General features: G+C 39.3%; 1 protein-coding gene across 2 annotated transcripts in view; it reads right to left on the bottom strand.

The window, feature by feature from the left end:
- The window catches only part of atp2a2a (ATPase sarcoplasmic/endoplasmic reticulum Ca2+ transporting 2a), a 36,801-nt gene extending 14,744 nt beyond the window's left edge, over positions 1–22,057 (bottom strand). For both annotated transcript variants that reach the window (XM_053503376.1, XM_053503377.1), the window contains exons 1-8: positions 21,541–22,057; positions 16,617–16,634; positions 16,424–16,506; positions 12,849–12,953; positions 11,913–12,051; positions 980–1,060; positions 749–834; positions 52–516 (exon numbers count right to left, since the gene is read on the bottom strand). In XM_053503376.1, coding sequence (XP_053359351.1) covers positions 52–516; positions 749–834; positions 980–1,060; positions 11,913–12,051; positions 12,849–12,953; positions 16,424–16,506; positions 16,617–16,634; positions 21,541–21,658 — 1,095 coding nt within the window. In that variant the 5' untranslated portion in view covers positions 21,659–22,057. The remainder of the gene's footprint in view (positions 1–51; positions 517–748; positions 835–979; positions 1,061–11,912; positions 12,052–12,848; positions 12,954–16,423; positions 16,507–16,616; positions 16,635–21,540) is intronic.
- Positions 22,058–23,696: the final 1,639 nt, after the last annotated feature.

Raw genomic sequence — 23,696 nt, 5'->3', positions numbered from 1 at the left:
CATATTTTTAATGGAAAATTAATTCTCTGCCACATAAAGACACACACTCACCCTGCAGACAGACATTTGGTTGGTGGTCAGGGTGCCAGTCTTATCAGAGCAGATGACTGAGGTGCATCCCAGTGTCTCCACAGAGGGCAGTGAACGCACAATGGCATTTTTCTTGGCCATGCGGCGTGTGCCCAATGCCAGGCAGGTGGTGATGACAGCGGGCAGACCCTCAGGGATTGCAGCCACAGCCAAAGCCACAGCGATTTTGAAGTAGTAGATGGCGCCGCGAATCCACGAGCCTCCGTGCACTGGGTCGTTGAAGTGGCCGATGTTGATGATCCAGACGGCGATGCAGATGAGCGAGATGACTTTGGAAAGCTGCTCCCCGAACTCATCCAGCTTCTGCTGCAGTGGTGTCTTCTCCTGCTCCGTGGATGCCATCTCATCACGGATCTTGCCAATCTCGGTACTCACACCTGTAGCCACCACCACGCCCACGGCTTTACCTGCTGCAATGTTAGTACCCTAAATGAACAAAATATATACATATCAAATGAGTTATGTGAAACTAATTTTCAGAAGAGTTACAATATTCAAAAGATGATTTATTTTATTGTTTATGTTTTGGTTACTCCAAAGGTCAGTTAGCCAGCTTTTACATTTTTTTCTGTACCACCTAGTAATGCAAAGAAGTGACAGGGCTGCACCGGTAACTAGCCAAAAAAAATCAGCACAGCCACCATGTGATGGCACTCACAGAGAACAGCATGTTCTTCTTGTCCTGATTGACAGCTCGAGGGTCAGGAACAGGGTCAGTGTGTTTAATGACGGAGACAGACTCGCCTGTACGCACAGACAGACAAAGATAGCAAGTGTCAATATATAGCTTGCTAACGTGCACACGTCATTCCGAATCAGTGTGCTAACTGGTGTGCTTGTTTATGAGCACGTTGATGTGTTAGTTTGTGTGTTTTTTGCTTTAAGTTACCCGTGAGGATGGACTGGTCCACTCTCAGCGTGGTGGACTTGATGGAACAAATACGGATGTCTGCAGGCACTTTGTCTCCCACTGGACAGATGAAAAAAAACATAAGAGAGGGACAAATTAAGTCAAACATCAGATTGTGTGTGTTTGTGTGTGTGTGTGTGAGAGAGAGAGAGAGAGAAAGAGAGAGAGAGAGAGAGTAAAGCACAAAAAAGATTAGTTAAAACCTTCAATTACTTAGAAAAATTGTTTATTGATTGCATTTTTTTAAACTGATAATGTAATTGTTCGATACAGACTAGGGACAGTTTTGAATGTGTGTACGAGCTTTATTAGTGTATGAGCTTCCTTATTTTTCTTCTTAAGCACAACATTCTACCTTTAACAAACCCTTGAAAAAATATATATTTTTGGAACAATGCTCTATAAAGCTCTCGTTTAGAACTAAATACATGATACCAAGCATTGTAAACAATATACAGTCCAGTGTGAAGGTTCCACAGTCGGTGATGATTTTAGAGCACTTCATGCTTCTGTCTGCTCACCACAAGCTTTATGGAGCTGTTGATTTTCTTTTTTTAGCACTCGCCCACAGTGCCAAAACTACCACTAACTGGTTTGCTGACTATGATATTAGTGAGCTTGATTTGCCAGCCAACTTGCCTAACTTAAATATCTTCGATATTAATATCAAGAAGAAGATGAGAAACAATACAGATGAGGTAAAGGCTGCTATCAAAGCAACCTGGTCTTCAATAATGCCTAAGCAGTGCCACTGGCTGATCACCTCCGTGCCATGCCGCTTTGATGAATACAGAGTGTATACATTTTCAAACCTTCGTTTTTTTTTTTAGATTGCTCCTAGAAAATATTTAAATATTTTGAGATAATGCATTTTAATGAGCTGTAATTGAAATTATTAAGACTAGGAATATTTTAGTTTGAATAAAAATACATTGTATAAAATGTATTTAAATGCACTGTATACTGAGTAATTCAGATTATTTAGAAATGTAGACATAATGAGTGCATATAAAAGAGCCCTCAAGGGGAAAGATCAACTATATTCAAAGCCCAAGCATACTCTTTCATGCATGAATTATTTCCACAACTAACAATGAAAAAGGACAAGATCCTTGCCAAAGACAAAACATTCCCTCCTCTGGACAAAACAAACAAACAAACAAACAAACAAAACAGTCTTATCATCACACGCAATTCCCTTTAGCATGAGAGAAAAGAATAGCATGGGAGCAACAATACACCGGGCCAAACATGGAAAAACAATTTTGATCTGTTCCCTGATGTACCGATGATCAGGTTTAAATGTGGACGCACGAGAACAGCTGCCTGAAACAGGAAGAGCTGCAGGAGGTCAGAGCGTTTGGCTGTCAGTTAAAACAAATCAAACCGGATTGAAACTCTCCCAAAACCTCAATCTTATTGAAGATAAGTAGCAGACTGGGATCATGTTTGTAAATTACTGATACAGTACTTTTCAGGCCTTCAGGGTTCCATTGCATTGTATTTTTTTAAAAATAAAATCGATCAAAATATTATATTATTATATTATTGTGATGTTGCAGAGCTATTCACCATGTTGTTTTCTGCCCAACATTATATCAATTCCATTTAGGCTACTGCTGAGTACTGTGATGTGAAAAATGACAGACAACAACAATGGCTGCCTCGCGGCCTTGGCGCTGGCCAGAACATAGGCACGTGCAACTCGATCTTAGCGTAGGGGATTTGCGCACAGGCCGCGATACGCATCAGCTGGAGCTACAGAGGTGAGGGCATATAGCAGCAGTCTGGCAGCTCTCTTCTTAGAAAGACATAATACTGCTCAGGCACTTGTTTCAGCCTGCTAAATGAGGAACAATGTACTGAATGAAGGGTGCCACACTTCTCTGAAGGTCAGCCGGCATTGTTTGCAGGCAAAGCGATTCCATTTCAGCAAGCAAATAAGGATGAGCGAATCGCAGAGGTCAAACAGGCACTGTCGTTCCTGAGCGATGTGAAGTAGACCTGGGAACATACTGTTCAGCGGCTTACTTGGTTTATGGACATGATCCAAAGACAAGAAATTTCAACAAAACTGAAACACAACATGGTGCTGTTTCTGTAGAGATGTCTGTCTCCTAATAGACTTAAGGACTTATATTGTACAAACAATTTAGCTACAAACCTCTCCAATTAATTACACAATGCCAAAGGTTGTGAATGATTTATAACCACGTTAAGGAGAGCAAAATGCTGTCTTAGTCAGGTTCCATTACACAGCAACATCTCAGCGCTCTATTTACATGTAATATGTTGGGTTTTGCTTTGGGAAAAATAAAATCTTATAAAAAGATAAAGGTCCTGCTTACGCAGTATTTTCATTTATCTCTAGATGAATCATTTGCTAATAATAATAATAATAATAATTATAATGCACACGTGAATAGACTTAAAATAAATTGGATGACTTAAACCCTGTAGTGGTCTGTTTCTCCAACTATAAATAAATGCAACTATAAATATAATTTAGAAAATGAGTAATTCTTTAATTAACAAAAATTTTTATTTGTTGGCAGATTAAGTTAAACGTTGTGTTGGTCTGCATCCCACCACCCATCTTCCTTATTACTAGTTACTTATTCCTTATATAACACAAGTGATGTATAACCGACTTATAAAAAAAACCTAAACATTTTATGCAAGTGTTATGAGTCGCTTTGATTTCGTTGCTCTGGTTCGCCAAAAATGCATTTAACTATAATGGTTTATGCTTGAAGTGAAATCTTATCGGCATACAGTACAATCACACACATGCTGCATGACCTGACATAGTGTACCTGTGGGCTACAGTAAGTAGTAAAGCACAAGAGTCATGCTGTTATACAAAAATAATCCACTAATAATGAGAGAACCTACTGCTAAAACCCAAAAGTATATTCCTTTCTGTTAAAGCTCATGCCACATGTTTTCTTCCTCTTTATACCACAGCAGATCATATACCATATCTTATAATATAGAATATTAATAAAAAAACATGTTGTGCTTTTTTAACTATTTATAGGTAACATTTAATGTTACGGGACACCCACAAGTCAAGTTAGTTCCTGCTGTTAGTTACGTTATAGCATCTATAAACAGTCGCCCCTTACCAGCGCTCCTTTATTATTCTTTTTTTTTTCTCACTAAGACAAAATGCAGCTTGTCATGTAATTAAGAAACCAAAATACGCAATAATATCTGTATCTTTCCTAAAGACTTTCAAGGGTTAAACTTGCTGTTACAAAACAGTTGAGCAGAAGACTCCTTTTATATCTTTCATGTGGATCATGTGATGCGAATATCTTCCTACTAAAGAAATGTATTAGAAAAATTATAGACAATCTCTGAGACTATGGAAAGTTAATCAACACCTTTCTAATCAGCTAGATTAAGGCATTCAACATTGTAAAAAACAGTTAAAAGAAAGAGAGAAAGAATGAATGAATGAATGAAAGAAAGCATTCTTTCTGAGACATTATTTCCCTCTAATCACTGATCTTTCCAACTGAAGTACCACATGCAGGAATAATACCATGACCTGAAATACATCAGTGGTAAATTGTGTGATTGATTCAGCGAGAGCTGGCTGGAGCTTATTCCAGCATTTTTAACCGATCTTGCATTCCCTGAGATAAGTCCTTTTTCAGAAGTTACAGGAGCAGCTTCAAAGCCCAGCCTAGCACTGTTACTTGCAAAGTGGCCTACAGGTACGTGTTTGTCCTCCTCTCTCCTCTGCTTGCTGTTTAGCTGCTTATCCTTCCTCTTCACTCGTATATCCGCCTCCTCTCGGCTCGACCGGGCAGTTTGAGAGCGTTGCACCCTCTAGAACACCTACACACGACACACGGCGTACCCAGAACCAGCACAATACTAAACACATGAGTCACAGCCAGGTGCTGGAGAGAGGAGTGGGAGAAAAGAGGCCAAAGAAGTTCATAGCTCCTGTCGCACCGATCGATCACATACATGCTAACAAAGAAAAAACATGATGTCGGTAACAGAATGGAGACATGGTAGCCAGTCATAACCCGCTGTGTGAGTTTGTACAGAGTTCCCAGCACTTTGGCTTTTATAAACAGTCACATGGATCTTGTTAAGTGGCCTCATCTATACAGCGAGAATGAGCACTGAGGTTAAATAAACATGGCCGGCACCATCTGCAGCGCTCTGAGTGGGAACTGAAGCTAAAGAGCTAAAACATGTACAGCAGAATAGGTTATGAAACATGTGGACGTAGGTAAATGGCAAGGGTTGTGAACAAGTGCAACGTTATGTTTACTAATAGCTTTAGATTAGACTGATCATGATATATACGTTAATAATATACAAGGGCTGTACCCAAAGTAAAGCAAAAGTGTAAAAAGTGTCAAATGTAATGCATAAATTTTTATTTATGCACAAATAGGTTGTTTAAATTGCATATGTTGCTTGTGTATCTCTTTCTCTATAAAAAGGTACTACTTAACATAGTCTCCATCACCAGCGTCATCATTGAACACAACTTTTGAAACCTCTTAGAAAATCCCCTTTGTCGCAGTTAATGACTGTGCTACAGAATGTTTACAGGGACAACATTATTGACAAGAGAATGAAGGTTCACAAATTAATAAAGAAGTGTAAAGAAGGGAAAAGCAACAGTGCAGTAGGAGACCGTCAACTGCAACAAAGGCGATTTCCAAAGAGGATTCAAGAGTTGAGTTTAACGGTAATGCATCGCACTACCTGCATGTGCAGTTTCAATGGTCGACATTAATAAAAAAAAGTATGCAAATGTTGCATTACTTTTGGTACAGGCTTTGTAAAAAAAAAAAAAAAACATTAGAGTTTTTAAAATTATTACAAGTTACTGATGGTCAACAAGTTTCCGATTGTACTTCTTAAGTCTGTAGAAGAGTCTGTTTTGTAGCTTGTTTAATGATAAAGGCTGTGTGGCAGTTTAAACAAGTGATTTAAATTGAACAATAAAATAATTATTTTCCCAGAATGTTTTTAAACCTTTAATAAAAATGGTGTTTTAGTTTTTAGGTGCAGCTTTGCAGGTACAAAAACTTGGTGCAAAAACTAATTACTGTATTATTATAATTGTAAGTATGTTCGAGTGGAAACATGGTTTAGCAGTTTTTATTGTCCACTCAGACCTCCAGGGATGGGGTTTCGAATCTCGCCTCCAGTCTTTGTGCATGGAGTTTGCACTTTCCTCCCACAGTCCATAGGAATGTAGGTTGATTGATGTTTCCAAATTGCCCGTACTATGTGCTTGGGTGTGTGTGAGTGTGTGCTTGTGCCCTGCGATGTGTTGGTACCCCATCCATGATGTACCCTGACCTCTGCTCAGTGTTCTCTGCGACACCACACGACCCTACACAGGGTAAGTTGTATGGCCAGAAGATGTATGAATTTTTATTTTAATTATTCCTTAATCGTTTGTGTATCAAAAAACACTTTTTACAAAAAAAAAATTTAACCTATGATGGAAAACATTTTTCCCCAAATCCCAACCCAATGTTTAAAAAAAATCATGAAAAAAATGAGAACTTGGGTCTCCAAATGTTCATGTTGATTCATTTTACCTTTTTGTTAGCTATTATATAAAGCTGCCTTGTGATACTCGTAAGTACAAAAGAAGGTGCTGTATAAATAGCCTGAGGTGAGAACTATGCTGATACCACAGTGCAGTAGAAAGTTACTACTTTCGTTACTTCCCTAGAGAAATCCGTACATCACGAACAGTTTGAGATAACATCTAAACACCAGACAGTGTCATGTTCCTACCCTCTGAACCTAAGCCACTGGATCTGACTGATTAGAATCAGAAGAACGGAAGAAGACATCTGCTACTTAGATACTTGTTCTGATGCTTGTGATGAACAGAAAACTGCACACTAGGCACCTGTTCCCTTCATGTCAGTGTGAATGCACAATCCACCTGACAGCAGCCCCGTTCCTCTTCGCGAGCCCCCTCGGTGATGGGAGATGATTGCCAGCTCTGGAGCAATCCTGCATGCTGGCCGGCATGTTTGAAATTGCAGCACTCTTGAGGACAGTGGGTTGGGCCGGTTGAGGAGGAGCAAGAGGAGGTACCTTAGGAGCGCTTCCTTTTACGGTCATCTCTTTGGGAGCCAACAATAGGAGAACTCAGTGCTGTTATCAATCACAGGCTACAATGTGTATCCCTCCCGGCTTGATGTGAGGGGGATTTCCTTCCATTCAACAGCTGATAAAAGGTATAAATCACACACTTATAACATTTCCATTACATATTATCTGGTGTTGTATGACATATGGCCTTTCAAATGCAATGGAAAGATGAGAAGAAGGAGTCGGGCGGTTAGGACTGGACATCCTCGGCTGTAGCCATTTTGCGCTTTACAACCACAATCAGGATTGCTGCAGCAGGAAAACAATCAGTGATGGTGACATGTGGAGTTGCACAGTAAACCGTTATTGATAAGGTACTAAAGTACTAGAGATTTTTTGGGGAAAAAAAGCAATATATTTTATTATGCCCATGGTTATATGATCAGGCACAACACTGGTGGTGGTAATCATATGCTAGTGGTGTACATGTGATGTGGTTTGTACTATGAGCCTCAACAAACATCAAAGTGAATCGAGAGCAATGGAAGAGACAAAGGACCACTTTTTGGTTTTGTTCAGAAACTAGATTTGAAGAGCGTGCACCTGCTTAAACAACGTGTATATTATGTGTATGCTTCAAGCTATCAAGCAAGTCATCACAAGCTCTAAGCTAAAGCACACGTACATGTTAATATATCAAAGTTACACATGAGATTTCATACAGAGCTTTGGCCATTGCCCATTTGATGTTTCATATATATTGTATAAATATTTGAGATCGGGGGAAAGCAATTCAGTTACATATGCTTCTTTACTATGGGAATTCCCATATCGCCATACTGATGTTAGCGCATGATTTTTTTATTCATTTGTAATTTATGAATTTTGCAGCTGAATGCGTAAAATAGGTATTGTGATAATATTGTATCATCAGGTCCTGATTCCCATTTCTAATAAATACAGCATTGAAACTCTTTTTTGTGATATATTAGTCCATAATATGACAAAACCTTGTCCTGGATTATGATATATCTAATTAGTCACATCGAAATGTCTTCTAGGAATGGTGTCTTACAAACTAATTAGGCCCTCTGCTATGACAAATTTGTCACCATAATTATTCTTATCCATTTTTTTACGGACAGAGGTAAGAGAGAGAGACTCTGAAAGCCCACCCCGGAGTATCAATGTGTTCAAATGCATCAATGGTATCTGTATTTAATTTTGGGACGGTGTATTCATACATTAGCATGAAGCTACTTGGAAATGAAGCACATCACAGTGTGCTAAGTGTTATATTCCTCTTAAACCACAGTTTTCAATAAAAAAAAAAATACGTCATACTTTTTAAAAATGCTTGTTATTTACACCACCATCAAAAGTTTCTACACAGCTTCTAGTTCCATAATCCTTCCTGATTTTAATTTCCTTCTACACTGTATAACAATTCTGTGTCCAACATATGCAATAATATAATTTGATATTGAGGTGTATCTGCTACTTATGCTCCGTAGGACCTTTATAACGCCTCTAATCTGACATGCTGTTTGTTAACTGCTGATTTCTGATGATGGTAACTCTAAATGAACATCTCTGCAGCACCGGTAAATTTTGGTCTTGCTTTCCTGGAAAGGTCTTCATGAGAACCAGTTTCATTATGGTGCTTAATGGGTTTTGCAAATGCACTTGAAAATACTGTTCTTGCAAAAACTATTACAGAAAGGCTGACCTTCGTGTCTGTTGCTGTTGTTACTTAATTACATCATTCCATAGGTGGTATATCCTCGTTTTTAAATCTCCAGTATTGTTCTGGAATGTAGAAAATAAATCACTAAACAATTTAATTGGAAGGTGTGTCCAAACCTTTGACTGGTACTGTACGTGTAAAGTCTTGGAGCATCCACAAAGCACTTTTTTTCTCTCTTGAAGTTAAATAAGAAAAAAACATAGCCATGGTTACTCAGATAAAAAAAAAAGTCCAACATCCTCTTCTTCCACTTTAAAAACACAAAAATGCTGAGATCGGAGGCGCCTTCTAAAAATATACATCACCTAAAAGGAAACGGCACCGTATCAACTATTATAACTGTTGTTTTTAAAACCCATTTGGAGCATCAGCCATACAAGTTCTTGCGCAACTTGCTATTATTAAAACAAACGCATTATTAAACCTTGCAGCTATAACTACTGTCAGATATGCTCTTAAAATATTAATCAACACCTTCTGAACAATATGAACAGTGGTATAAATATAAATGATCTTCCATACCAGAGTATGAAGTCTGTGCAATTTGTTTATTACCCAAAATGCACATGGCAGGCCACATGATGACAATAAGACTTAGACTGAAATGCACACAACGCTGTTAGGTGCTGACCAGCAGGACGGATTGTACTGTTTGCAATTCTGTTCGTGGCCAAATCTGTTACAATACATAATCCCTTTCTAGACTGCATGCTGAGAGAGCTAGAACATAAAAAGACACATGAGGTTATGAAATCTTCTCCAGACTCGGGCCACATAAGGCCAGTCTTTTTCAACAGTGGCGCTTACGCGAGCGCAGCTTTATTCTGATTGTTAGCGAAATATTAGGATCCATGTAAACTTAGTGACTGTTGTTCATTATCCATATGGAAAATAGAGAGTAAGTGAGAGAAAATCCATAAATGACACATCACATATCAGGTACTAAAACTTTATATCCCTGAGAAAGAGAGAACTAACAATCAGATCTTTTCTCGGCCTCACTCGGTTGAGAACGCCTGTCTCCTCGGCTAAGGACATGATGGTCTTTACTCCCCGATCTAACGTTCCCATGATCATCACTCTACTCTCTGTCTATGGTCATCGCTCCGTACATATGGTGTTGCCCCCAACATAGCCAACGTCACTCCTACTCTGGCCTCATCGCGGTTGTCTCCCTCCTTACTATGGGTAGGGATTGTTGCTAACTACTCTGGCCTTGCCGTAGCTCCTTACTCTTGCCTTGCCGTGGACCTCATTCCTTACTCTGGCCTCACCGTAATCATTGCTTCCTACTCTGGCCTCACCGTAATCATTGCTCCCTACTCTGGCCTCACCATGTCCGTCAAACCCTACTTTGGCCTCAACGTGGTTGTTGCTCCCTACTCTGGCTCCCTACAAGAGGGCACCCGCACTCACATTTTTGGAAAACTCTTCTTTTGTGGTCCGCCCCACTCACTTCCTTCTTTGCTTGTGCTTCCTCCTAATAAGTTACCTACCTTAAATTCTCATAAGAAATAAGCATTCCCCTGTTATGCTTTTCCTGTCATTGCCTCGTCCTTATATTGATTTGTTTTTATTTAGCTACTGGTTGTTTTTCAGCCTTTTGGATGTTGATTAGCCATTTATTTAACAAACCTATCTGCACTTGGCGTCTGTCTCCATGGATATCCTCACACTAATAGTTTTATAAAATAACAAAATTCATCAAACCATTACAAATTGAAAAGTATGTGAATTATGTATGTTTAAGTATGTGAATTAAGTATGTGAAAAGTATGTGGGCAGGGGTAGCTCAGTGGTTAAGGCATTGGACTACGGTTCGGAAGATCCCAGGTTCAAACCCCACAACCACCAAGTTGCCAATGTTGGGCCCTTGAGCAAGGCCCTTAACCCTCAATTGCTCAGATGTATAATGAGATAAAAATGTAAGTCGCTCTGGATAAGAGCGTCTGCCAAATGCGTAAATGTAAATGAATTACTCTGATTGTGCTTTATTAAATAAATTCCTTTTTCTAATAACTGATCGGCTCTTCACCAAGCAGCACGGCAGCAGATCCCTGTCACGCTGCCTCATTCACACAGCTGAATGCCTGAATGTTCCATCACTCTAACAACCAGCTCAGATGTTGAAAAGAGGTTTCCATGGAAGCATTTTGATTAAATTTCACTCCAAGTTTAACCGCTTAAAAAAAGGTTTATATATGTTATTCGTTGCTCAATCAATGTTTACCTAAAATGTTCATGTCATTTCATGTCTGCTACTGAAATTAACATAAAATGAAACTTTCAGTGGCATTGTCAAGATGATGCTGACATTCGTGTGGACATCGTACACATCACACACAGCGATACTCCAGTACAGCAATGAGGATAAAGGACACGGGGTGGTGGAGCCTCCATGAAGAACTTAACACCTGTCATGTTCACTATTGCCAGTGTTAGCTATACATAGCACATTCCATAATCTCGCCAAGCAGATAAAAATAAAACCGACCACCACTCTAGAACAAAAGGAAAAAAAATCCATTACAACCTACACCATCATCCCACACTCGTACTCCAAAATTTCTATGACTTTCAGCCTGGTTTAACAGGTTTGTAAAAAAATATATATAGCCCATGGCACGGTGAATGTAAAAGCTATCGTGCATCAACACACAACAAAATTTAACAGCATCTTCCTAAAACTTCCAGAAGTTGCAGGGGTGAAATAAATCAACGCCCTAATCTTTTTTTTTTGTGAGCTGATCGTGAGCTCTTTTGCATTTCTGCACATGTGGAGAGTGCAGTGTGTGCCTATATGTGTGTAAGCAAGACAGGGAAAAAGAGAAAGGGAGGAAAGATCTTCTCTGAGAACTCCTAGGAAGGACAAAAGCTTTACTAGAGGCATGTGATGTGGGGGTGCACGTGAGTGTGTGTATGTGTATGTGGGTATGCGTGGGTGGTGGTTCTCATAGTAGTTAATCAAAGCACAGAGAGATACACGGCAGCCTTTATTCAGAGCATCATTACATAATGGTTCATTTAGTAGCATGTTTGAGCTGTTGTGCTAAGTGTTCCCAGTCTTACCAGCTACTTCCACGATGTCCCCCGGTACGATGTCTTTGGCCTTGATCCTCTGCACAGACTTCCTGTCCTGCCTGTAGACTTTCCCCATCTCCGGCTCGTACTCTTTAAGTGCCTCGATGGCATTTTCCGCGTTACGCTCCTGTCAATTTTTTTAAGTGGAGAAAAAAAAACACAGAGGACGCTTACAGGCAGGAAAAATGCCGTCTGCACTAAATCTGCGTAGCCACTACAATATCTGCGTGAGTGATTCATGTTTACGAATACAACCCCACATTTTTTTGGAAGTGAAAGGATATTACATGTTAACCATGCATGAATTTTCTTGTCGCACTGTTTTGCGGAAGAGAAGAGCTTTTTTGGCAAGATTTAAAGCTTAGACACTTTATTTAGCTTATAGAGGCAAGAGCAAGAGTAAGATCTCGATTTATTATAAATACAATCAGTCTGGGAAGAAAAAATAAAACATTTAAAAATGGAGCCATTTGTAAGTGTGGACGTTTTCCAAGTATACGGGTAAAAGTAGATATTTTTAGTCCAAGCATTTTGTTGAAGGTTTAGTTATATTTCTAGCTAAAAAAAAAAAAAAAAAAAAAAGTCTGCAAGAGTACTTTCAAATAGTGCTCATTAAAAAAAATTCTCTTTCACAAGCAAGTACGTGAACACTTCTTCAAGGTGCAGCTGTAATTTTAGGTTAGGATTTTTACCATTTTAAAGATATAAAATATTTCCTGGTAAAGGGTTAACCTAATTTCTTCATATGGAGATCTTCTTACTCAGGATCATGCCAATTAAACACACTTTTTTTTTTTTAAATCATGCTTGGGGTGAAGGCTTCACGGTATCTTCAAAGGGCCCTAAATATTACAAACTGCTCCTTTAGGAAGCGTGCAGAAGGGTGCGACTTTAAAAACCAAGTACATGCCAATATTAACTCACCTGCCACACACCAACGATGGCGTTGGCTATAAGAATAAGCAGGATTACGAACGGCTCCACGAAGGCTGTTATTGTTTCTTCGCCTTCCTCAAACCAGGCTAAAACCTAGAGAGAAAGACAGAGATACCGTATTCATATTAACATGAATCGAATGACTAAAGTTTACTTGAGACTGTGTAATTAATGCATAAAACAAAATCTTGGCTGTACTGCATAGCACATAACAGACTGCATGATGTTGAGGTGCGGATGAAGTAATATGAATTTCTTTGCTTTTTTTTCCTCCATTAGCATGCATAATTTACATTTCGTATCTGTCTAGAGAGTTGGGTAATCTCTTGCTGATTTTAGATGCATGATGTAGCAGCGACCTCCAGTCTCTGGTCCTCTAACGTAAAACCAGCTTCTAGTCAGCTTCCAGTTATTATTAAACATTCCAAACCCGCCAATCATGCTGTATTTCCTATGATTTGGAAGTCTATAGTGTCTTAACACTGCAGAGATTTGTTTTTTTTTTCCCTCTCTTTCCACCATCCCAAATTCAGCCTGTGAATCTCCGGCTAATTAGCCGCAGAGTTTAATAAGGCCTGTTAAATAAAGAAATTAGGTCAAATGCTAAACTCTGCAGTACTGAGACTCCTCCAGGACGGAAGTCTGATATGGAATCTATAAAGCCATGAAAGCATTGATACAGCATGCACACACATACACACACAACCTATAATCAAGAGCCGTCATAATTTACGAACTGAAAAACACTGTCTGATGTTATGAGCAATAACGCCACTGTGAATAAGTGTCCCTGTGCTGTTTACACGCCCGTCTTGTTATTGGACGCTGATACAGTATAAAGCACCAGACTAAGTACATACAGTTTAGGTTTAGTAATCGTGTTGTTTGTTTCAAAGGTGCCAGACAGTAAAGCCGAGCAGAGCAAACCTTCACCACTCATTTGAGTGACTGCGCGCCTGAACAGTGCCTGTTTCTCGAAAGCCTTTTTTGTTGCTGTTTTATATGCATAAAGCCACCATCTGCAGTGATTCGCCTGACAAGTCACACAAAGCAGCATCAAAATTCTGGAGCGCAGAAACACTGTGCTACACACGAGAATGCCACTGCTGCAGTCTGGCTTCCTTCACCGTCCTAATGTAATAAAATCATGGGCAGACTCTCTAGGCTTCTGGCTTACTTGCAGATGAAATAGTTAGACAAAAACAAAAATTTAAATCTCATGAATTATATTTTATATATATATATATGCAAAACAAAAGTAGCATTATATTATGTATGCCATGGCGCTTATAAATGATCGATTCTGGTCTAAAGGTGTTGATTAATTTTCTATGAATTCAGCCCTAACATTAGTTCAATCTACTGTACATTGTTGATATTAACATGTTACACTTTCTATAGTAACAGCTTACACAGGAACTTGTATGGCGAAAACACGGCAAAAACTTGTGGATATAAACTTTTCTTAAATAAGGTGGTGTGTGTGTGCGTGAGTGCGAGTGACTGTTTGGAGTGACTACAGGAACTAGTTGTGCTGATAATCCACAATATTAAATGCAACTATAAACAGATAGAGATGATGTTCCAGCAGCAAAGTGCTGTGGTATAAGAGAAATGAAACACTTCTGGACTTGAGTTTAGGGGAAAATAATCTATTTTGGGATGATACAAATAAAATAGCTTTGCATCGCACCACACGGTATTGAGGTCATTCCTTTACCAACACACCCCCAAGTATTTTATTGCTTACTTTTGGGGGCCATTAAATTTTTTTCTGATTCAAGTTGCCATTACTTATACTTTTCTTCAGTTTTATATACTAAGTTTTGGAATCCATTTAACGGAAAAGACAAGTCAATTAGCATATAATAACTAAATAAAAAGTGTAATAATTACGAGGTGGTATCAAAAAGAAGGTTCAAGACTAGTTTTGTAACATGGCAACAGATGGCTTCATAAGTCAGTGTGCCAAAAGACATTGTGTCCTGTGTAAATCCAGAGCTGTGAAACCGGTGCTATTCTGACCATGTGCGTTACCACTTCTGCTACTTCATCATGGACAGCAAGTTAGAACAAAGAGCGAACGTGAAATTCTGGACAAATCCGCCACTGAGGTGTTTGACATGTTTTAGCAATTTAATGGTGTTGCTGCAATGAATCGTTCGAGGTGCTGAGTGGCTTCAAGAGCGGAAGGACATTTAACTAATGATCATCTGAGAAATTCCGCAACCTCCTCACTCACTAGATAACACTAAAGTATTAATAAGTAAGTAATAAATAATAAAGTTCTTTCTTGTAAACAAAGCTAACCTTGAAAATGTTTTGATAGCACCTTGTATAACATTGTTGTCTGTGATCTAGACTAAGGTATATGAATTCCAACTCAAACACACCAGTGTTACATTTACAGTTACATTTCTAATACTGGTAGAGGCCAATAAATAGAACTAGCCAATGGATAATGCTCCTACCGCTGGACAATTACCCCAGCTGCTGGAACACCCAACATCCTACTGAAGGTCAGGAGCTAAATTTGTCCTGCAGCGATGCCCTCTGGCCTAATGCATTCCAGGAGAACTGTGACACAGCCAAGCCCGACACCTTGCTATCTTTACACTGCCAGGTGGGCATTTGGCTCTCATGCCTCTGCCTGCTGTGTTGTAGCAAGCTGCCCACGCAGCCATGTGGTTCAGAGTTCACGACACCATACGCACTTACAGACTTAACGGCTTAACCGACCGCTGACTTCATTCAGACCACAAGATACACTCTCTCAAGGGTCAGTGACTGCAAACCATCACCTAACCTGAGGATTTGTACAAAAGAAAGATAGGGGGGAAAAAGGAAGATAAAGAAAGAAAGAAAGATAGACATAAAAGGGAGAAACAAAAGGGCAAAATTTAAAACAAAAAGGAAAGCAGTTAATAGGGAGAAAATAAAATATGAATGTGAATACGATAAAGAAAGAAAAGAATAACAATAACCACAACATGAAAAAAATATTAAAAACAGTAACAAATAGAAATGAAAAAGAATAAGAGCAAAAAGAGAGTGACGGAAAATACATACTGACAGACAAAAATCCCAAAAGAAAGAAAGACAGAGAGAACAACACACATCAAAGGGAAACAAAGAAACAAAGATAGACGGAAAGGAAAGTGGCTTTACACCACTTCCTCCAGGAGCATTTCAGGCTAATGAAAGGAGTGTAAACATGTCGGAGTGAGACAGAAGTATCCTGCCCAGACGTCTTGCTCGGTAGATAGCGACAGACACTTGATCGCAATGAATGTTGTTCTCACCATTCCTGTGCGGGAGCAGCTTTCTCAGCTGCTTAACCTCCTGATCTCTGAGCAACTCAAGACACGACAAAGACAAACACACACACATGCAAACAAGGACTCATCCACACACTTGCACAGCATACACACCCCACGAGGCTGTTTAAGTTAAATTGATACACACTATTTCATTTAGTTTTTTTTGTTGCTGGAATTAAATACTTTAATATGTGGATGCCTTTAACATGCATATTCTTATTCTTTTTCCTTAATTGTACTTACAAATGATATACAAGCTGCAAGCAGGAGAATCCGCACGAGTAAATCCTCAAACTGCTCAACGACCAGCTCCCATAATGACTTTCCTATAGGACAGAAAAAAACAGGTATCTATTATAATACATTAGAATGCAATGCAGTTTATTTAATGCTTTTTCAAATAAATGCACTGGTAAATGATAAAAATAATAATTACCTTCTTCAGCGGGCAATTCTGCACACACAAGCAAGAAGAGAAAAAAAGAGAAAAGGTAATTACGATATAGAAAATTCCATCATCATAATATTTACATTAGGCTTAAACAAATAGGGAGTATTGATTACATTTACTAGGTAATGAATAAACACAATGGGGTCTGGTTTTCCAGGAAAATCATTAGCAACAGGTTGGGGTTATAGCTATGAATGTGTCAAACTTACAAAGTTATATTGAACTAGAGACTTGCGAATTTTAATTCTATTTTTTTTTATATTAAATTAAGCCCATGTACTGTATATACCAATCAGCCATAAAAACAACACCACATAACATTAACGTATTAACATTGATTTTTAATTATGTATCAGTATACAGTACATAAGAACAGTAGGGACCCCGGTCCGATCCCAAAGAAAAAGCCAATGTAGTACAAATCAGGAAAAAGGTCAATGCTGGACACGAAAGGAAGACACCAGAACACCCAGTGTACCACAGCCTGCCACACACAGGGCCTGGCAGGCAAAGAGCCCAATACCACCAACCCGGCTTCCAAATTCCAAAGATACCAATACATGGAGATCCCCACAACATCCAAAAGATTCGCTGCCAATGTCCTGGTGACAGAAACCACAGCACACCGACAGTAAGAACTCTTTTGGTGTCATGCTCCAAAGGGCCAAAGCTGCTCTGGTGGCACAAAAGTAACCCACATAAAACCGGGCATAATCTTTTTAATTGTAACGTTATGGCTGATTGGTGTATTTTGTTACGAAGTTACGCAGAAGTTATACTGTATTAAAATAAGTGCACTGTTGGCTCCCAAGTGATGTAAAGGAAACAAGTTCACCCTATCATCCGAAGGTCATGAGTTTGATTCCCGGGTGATGCTACTGTACAGCCATAAATAGCCTGAAGTCTAGAGAGCAGATTGGCTGTGATCTCTTGATTGGCATACCTGTTACGTAAATCATGGAGACACTGACCATTCATGGGCGTCTTTGAGCTTGCATAAGCATAAGGGACTGATAACGTCTTCCTCTGAGTGTGCTATGTTGTCCTGAACATTGCATGTGCAGCAGTACGAAAACATGCGGTTAGCTGGCATCACGTAACTCAGAGAAGGCCCATGAGAATTTTTGGTTGGTAGTGAGAGAGTTCCCTTACACTAAGACGGGAAGGTATTGGGTACAGGAAATTGGGGGAAAATATCCCCTCCCAAAAGGAAAAAAAAGGAATGAGTACATTAATATTATTCTCTGATTTCATTCATAGCAGGAAAGCTCAGCTGCCGTTATAGAAAAACACCTTATAACCAATAAGAATCCCAAATTGAATGTCGCTGTAGGATAAACTGAAGTAATGGCCCATCAAAAATATTCTCGATGGAGATCCATTCTACTGATACGTCTCTATAATGTTATTTATCAGCCTCAGAAAACACTTTAAGGTAGAAAACCTTCAAGACCTTAAACATAATAAAGTATTGTTTAACACATAACACATTGTCTAAAACATAATAAACTACCTGTTATTACATTATTATTATAATTATTATGGAATTCTGAGAAATTATCCTTAAAATATTAATATTGCAATGGTTTTTGCATTGTTATTTTACCAAATTACCCAAAGCGACTCAACACAAGTAGCGCAAACACCACCATACTCCTTCCTTTACAGCTTACATATATTTACATTTGCCCTACCTACTATGAAATATGGTACAGTCTGAGTACGAGTCAGAGGACATTGAGGACACCAGCAGGGACAAAGAAAGCAGAACAGTCCAAAGTCAATGAAAATGTGTTAGTTCAATCAGTTCTGGCATTAACGGCAACTAAAAAATGGCACTTCTTCAACAATTCAACATTTCTGAACACGATACACTCATGATAAATTTCCACGCCAAGTAAATTCCTGCAATCAGTTCTTCCTGAGGCTTTATGGGCTACCTCTGGGTTCTCTGGTTTCCTGGTACATCAAAAAAAGACAGTATGTGGACTGGCTAAAATAAATTTGGCGATGTGTCAATGATGGTGTGTACGTGTCTGTGTGCCCATGGTGCCCTGCGGTTGATTGGTATCCCATCCCGGGTGTATTCCCGGCTTGTTCCCAATGTTCCCAGAATAGGCTGTGTCCACTAGGACCCTGCCCAAGATAAAGCAGTTACTGAAAGTGAATGAGTGTTAGGGTCACTTTATTAGTTTGTCTATTATTATAGTTGTTTAGGACAAAGGACTTGACAGGTAACATGACATGCTGTGATTTTTTTTCGTTTTGTTTTATTAAATTTAAGCCATAAAAATCCAGACACATTTCTCATTTATAGGATAATCACTGATCAAAATGATCACATGGAAGACATTTTGCAAGGCATAACGTGGCATTTCCCCTGACAATTTTAGGGTTAAAAGCCTTATGTGACATGCACTATCATATTGGAAATCATGTCATGGGTACACAAATTTACAGACTGTAACATGACAGCACCAGGATGATGATTAGCTTTTGGAAAAACCTCTGGGTGGAAAGGATAACACTATTTTTTGCCTTTCTTTTTTTCTCTTCTTCGTGGTACAATATACAGTGACTTTACCACATCCAATCAAATGTAATGACTGGTTATATGTCAGAAGTTACGTTTTTTTTTCTTTAAGATTCCAGAAATTTTTGGCAACATTGTCTAACTGTACCTAATAACATTTGGCACCATACAGAAACTGAAAGTCAGATTTGGCACCATACAAAAACTGAAAGTCAGATGGTAAGCTAATGGATGGGGTGGCAGCTGCCCACCCTGTCATTGTAAAGCCACCCCTAGTCAGGAAACATGTAGAGATTTATTTGTCGTTTGGATAACAAAATAAACTGTTGTCTTTGTGTTAAATCCATTGTGCCCCCTATTTTCTACTAAGCACTGCAAAGAAATCTAACTTGGTAAAAAAATTGTAAGTGACTATTTCATTAAATTTTCACTAGATATGGGAATCACGGAACCACGCATTACAATAATATTATCACGATAAATACGTTCCGATTTGTATTTGTATTGCTATTTTGTAAGTACCGGTATTTTATAAATACCCCGATTTAATATTAATTTTTCTTCTGATTTTGTTACAATTCTAAAGTGATTTATTTGAAAATTCTGAAATGTGTTAAAATGTAGATTTAAGGATGTTAACAGGGTTATTTATAGGACATGGTAAATGTTGCAGCTGACTGTGAATTTATTTTTGGATACAAATTTGGCCAAACATGCTTACTTACATAAACATTTAGCATTCGTAAAATTCTCCCACCATTTGCAGTTCATGACCCCCTGTAGAACAATTTGTCAAAAAAGATAAAGAACTACAGTACGAATAAAGCTCCCGAGTGGCACAGCGGTAATGTGCTCATTCACCCCATCATCTGGGGATTACGAGTTCAAGTCCCAAATGATGCTCCAGCTATCCATAGCCAGTCTAGAGTCTAGAAAGCAGATTGGCCACGCTCTCTCGAGGAGGTGGCATACACACACTGTCACATCAATCATAGTGACACTAGCCAATCATGGGCATCTGTGCGCTCATTCAAGCGGAAAGGCCAGATAGCGCTTTCCTTTGAGTGTGTTACACCATCCCAGACGTTGTATGAACAGCAGTTCAAAAAAATGCAGTCAGAGTAAGCATGTGATAGTCTTTGCCCTCCTAGTTGGAATTGGACATGACTAAAAATTAGGGAGAAATCCATATAAAATAGGAACTATAAATTTGATAAATTTCTTGATCTTTTCTTTCCTTATTGTATAGACACAACTCAGCTATTCAACTATTAATGTAGTAAATTTTCAGATTTTGTTACAATTCAAAACAAACTTAATATAGTAAGTAATTTGCTGAATTTTTGTAAAGAGCATATGAAGACATTCCCATCTCTGTTACTTCCCATGCAGAAATCCCATGTGAATTGATTATAATAACTACAGACATCCTATGGAAACATTACTTAAAAAGGAGATGTCCAGAAAATTCTATCTTAATATTATTTATGACGTAGACAGAATGTTCATCTAATAAGCAGTCAAACATAAAAACAAACCTTAGACAAAAAAGGATCAAAGAAGACTCAATATGTCTTTGGGGTTTCATTCAGAGTTTGTTGGACAACTTGGGTAAAAAGTTTGTAAGTTAAAAAAAAAAAGCAGAAAAAGAGGCAGTCGCCTATGATAGGACAGGCTTCCTTACGTGCAGAAAAGAAACCTCTCAAATAGTCATGAATTTTAAATTCTCTTACTTTGACATTATCTTGTATTATTGTATATTTTTGGAAAAATGTTTATTACTATTGCATTGATCATACATGTTTACTGTGTATATTTAGTGTCTAGGCTGCAAAGGGACATCCAAGCAAGAACTTATGAATTATGCTGTATCGTGCATATAATATTAAAGCTTCAAATTCGAATGAATTATATATGCATTGGGTTGCGAACTGGTTAGTCACTTTGTGAACCATCCATCCCCAAAACAAAAAAAAAGAGAGGATGTTTTATGATTAGTAGAGAAAACAAGCCAAGTGTCATGTTAAAAAAAAATCAATAATTCAAAAATACACTTTATCCTGTATACAAGGTCGCAAAGGACCTGAAGCCTATCCCAGGAGACTGAGAGCATGAGCTGGGGTACACCCTGGATGAGGTGCCAATCCCTTACAGAGCACACACACACACACTGACACACTATGGGTAATTCGGAAAACCAGTTAGCATAATCTGCACGCCTTTTTATTGCAATGAGACAAAATGTTATGACGTCACTGCATTCAATGGTTTTGCGTGCGGACGCAAAAGTCGGGACGTTGATGTTGAGCATCTCATTGTAGCTACTGTCTAAGTGTAAAATGACTCTGAAAGCGGGGTCTGAAAGCACCTACGTACCGTTTGGACCCCACTTCTCTCTTTGGCGTTTGACTTGGTCCAGCGTCAGACCCGTGCTCTCGTTCACGCTGAAATAGCTGTAAACTTCCTCCACGCTCTTCGTGTGAGCGTTCTCCATGGCTGAGATGGGTCAGGACTCGGAGCGGAGCAGAGAAGAGCAGACAGAATCCTTTTCCTCCAGCAGAGAGTCAGAAGGCGCTGTGTGTCTCCGCGTGCACCCAAAACATTTAGGTTGGCACGAGTTGAGAGACAAAGCACGCGAGGGAGGAAGTTGTGCAGAGGCAGAGATGCAGAGGAGGATTTCCTGGGGATCTTATCCACTGGAGAAGAACGAGGGGGGAAAGGGATTCGTGGGATGTGTTTTTCCGCAATTCGGTATGAGAGCAGAGAGAAAGCGAGAGAGAGAGAGATATAGGGAGAAAGACAGAGAGGTGGATAGACGTCCTCGCTCAGTACATCACATCCACTCAGCCCGAGTGTGCGCGCGCTCCGCTGAGTCCCGCTGGTCAAAGGCGACCGGGTGCCGCGTTTACTCTTGTTTTATTGCGCGAGCGTCGCCGCTGCCGCCCATCGTCACCGCACGCGCCGCACACCGAGCCCGCTGATTGGACAAGGGGGGGCGTTCAGGGAGCTCGTGCGACCAGCCTTCAAGTCACTACCTCACGCACACGCGGCCACCTTCTGAAGGCACACACATTAATTCTCAATTTTGTATGGAATCTTTTTAAAAAATATATATAATTTACCAGTTTCAGCCTGATCACAGAATGCTTTGATAGTGAGTTGAAATTCATAAGCCCTATTCAGATGGCATTGGTTTTACACGTGTTGGGGAACTACTGTAATTTGTTCAATTGTAAACAAATGTTAGGTGGGGTCACCACAGTGGGTCATTCGTCATAGGAATACGCATGGATTTTTTTTTTTATACCAGATACCCTTCCTGATGCAATCCTCCAGTGTGATCTCTTAATAAAGTGGGGCATTAAAGACTTTTAAAATGACCTTAGGTTGCATGGTGGCGTAGTGGTTAGTGCTATAGACTTAAGGGTTCGAGTCTTGCTCAGGTCTGTGTGCATGCATGTTCTCCCTGTAGTTGGTGGGTTTAGATGTGCAGTTTAGGCTAATTGCCCGTAGTGTGTGTGCACTGCGTCGGATTAGCACCCTTTTCAGCCTTATCCTCTACAAGGTGGCGGGGACTGAAGCCTATCTCAGGGGACTTTGAGCACTAGGCGGGTTTCCCGGCATAGGATCCAGGCCCCTACATTCCTGTATAGGATAAGCAGAATAGAAGACGAATGAATAAATAAAATGACCTTCTTTAAAATGTCCAGGTAACATACATGTATAGTTAAAAGTGAATGTTTTACAGACATTCATCATGAAAGTAACTTTTATGGCAATATTTGGCTCTCAGTTATGTCATTATTTGAATTAGTCTTTTTTCATAAGACCATCATGATTGGACATCTTTAATTAATGGGGAAAAAATTTTACATTACAATTTTGTGACTTTGATCTTATGGCCATAAAGAATTAACTTACAAGCACAATTTACACAGATAAGCCACAACATTAAAACCACCTGCTTAATAGTGTGTAGATACCGTATTGTGCCACCAAAACAGTTCTGAACCATTGAGGCACATATTCCACAAAACTTCTTAAGTGCTGTGGCATCTGGCAGCAAGACAATACAGTAGGAGCAGATACTTTGAGTCCTGCAAATTGCAAGGTGGGACCTCCATGGATCGGACTTGTTTGTCCAGGACACCACGTGGATGTACAATCAAATTGAGTTATGAGGAATTTGGAGGCAAAGTCAACACCTTGAACTCTTTGTCATGTACCTCAAACCATTCCTAAACAATTTTGGCAGGGTGCTTTATCCTGCTTTCATTAGGGAATACTCTTGCAAAAAGGGGGTTACTTTTTCTGTAATAATGTTTAGGTAGATGGTACATGTTAAAGTAACATCCGCATGAATGCCAGGATGCAAGTTTTCCCAGGAGAACATTGCACAGAAAAATCACACTGTGCCATCTCTTCCCCAGGTAATAATAAGGTCCACTAAATGTCAGGAGATTCCCTGGACACCCCCCACATGGTGACTGCTTTGATGACGGACTTTTTGGGGACTTTTTCACTTTCAATTA

The sequence above is a fragment of the Clarias gariepinus genome, chromosome 9 (assembly GCF_024256425.1).
Source record: "Clarias gariepinus isolate MV-2021 ecotype Netherlands chromosome 9, CGAR_prim_01v2, whole genome shotgun sequence".
In the NCBI taxonomy this organism is placed as follows: domain Eukaryota; kingdom Metazoa; phylum Chordata; class Actinopteri; order Siluriformes; family Clariidae; genus Clarias; species Clarias gariepinus.
Note: the sequence above shows the minus strand (reverse complement) of the source record. Positions and strands in the feature narration are given on the sequence as shown.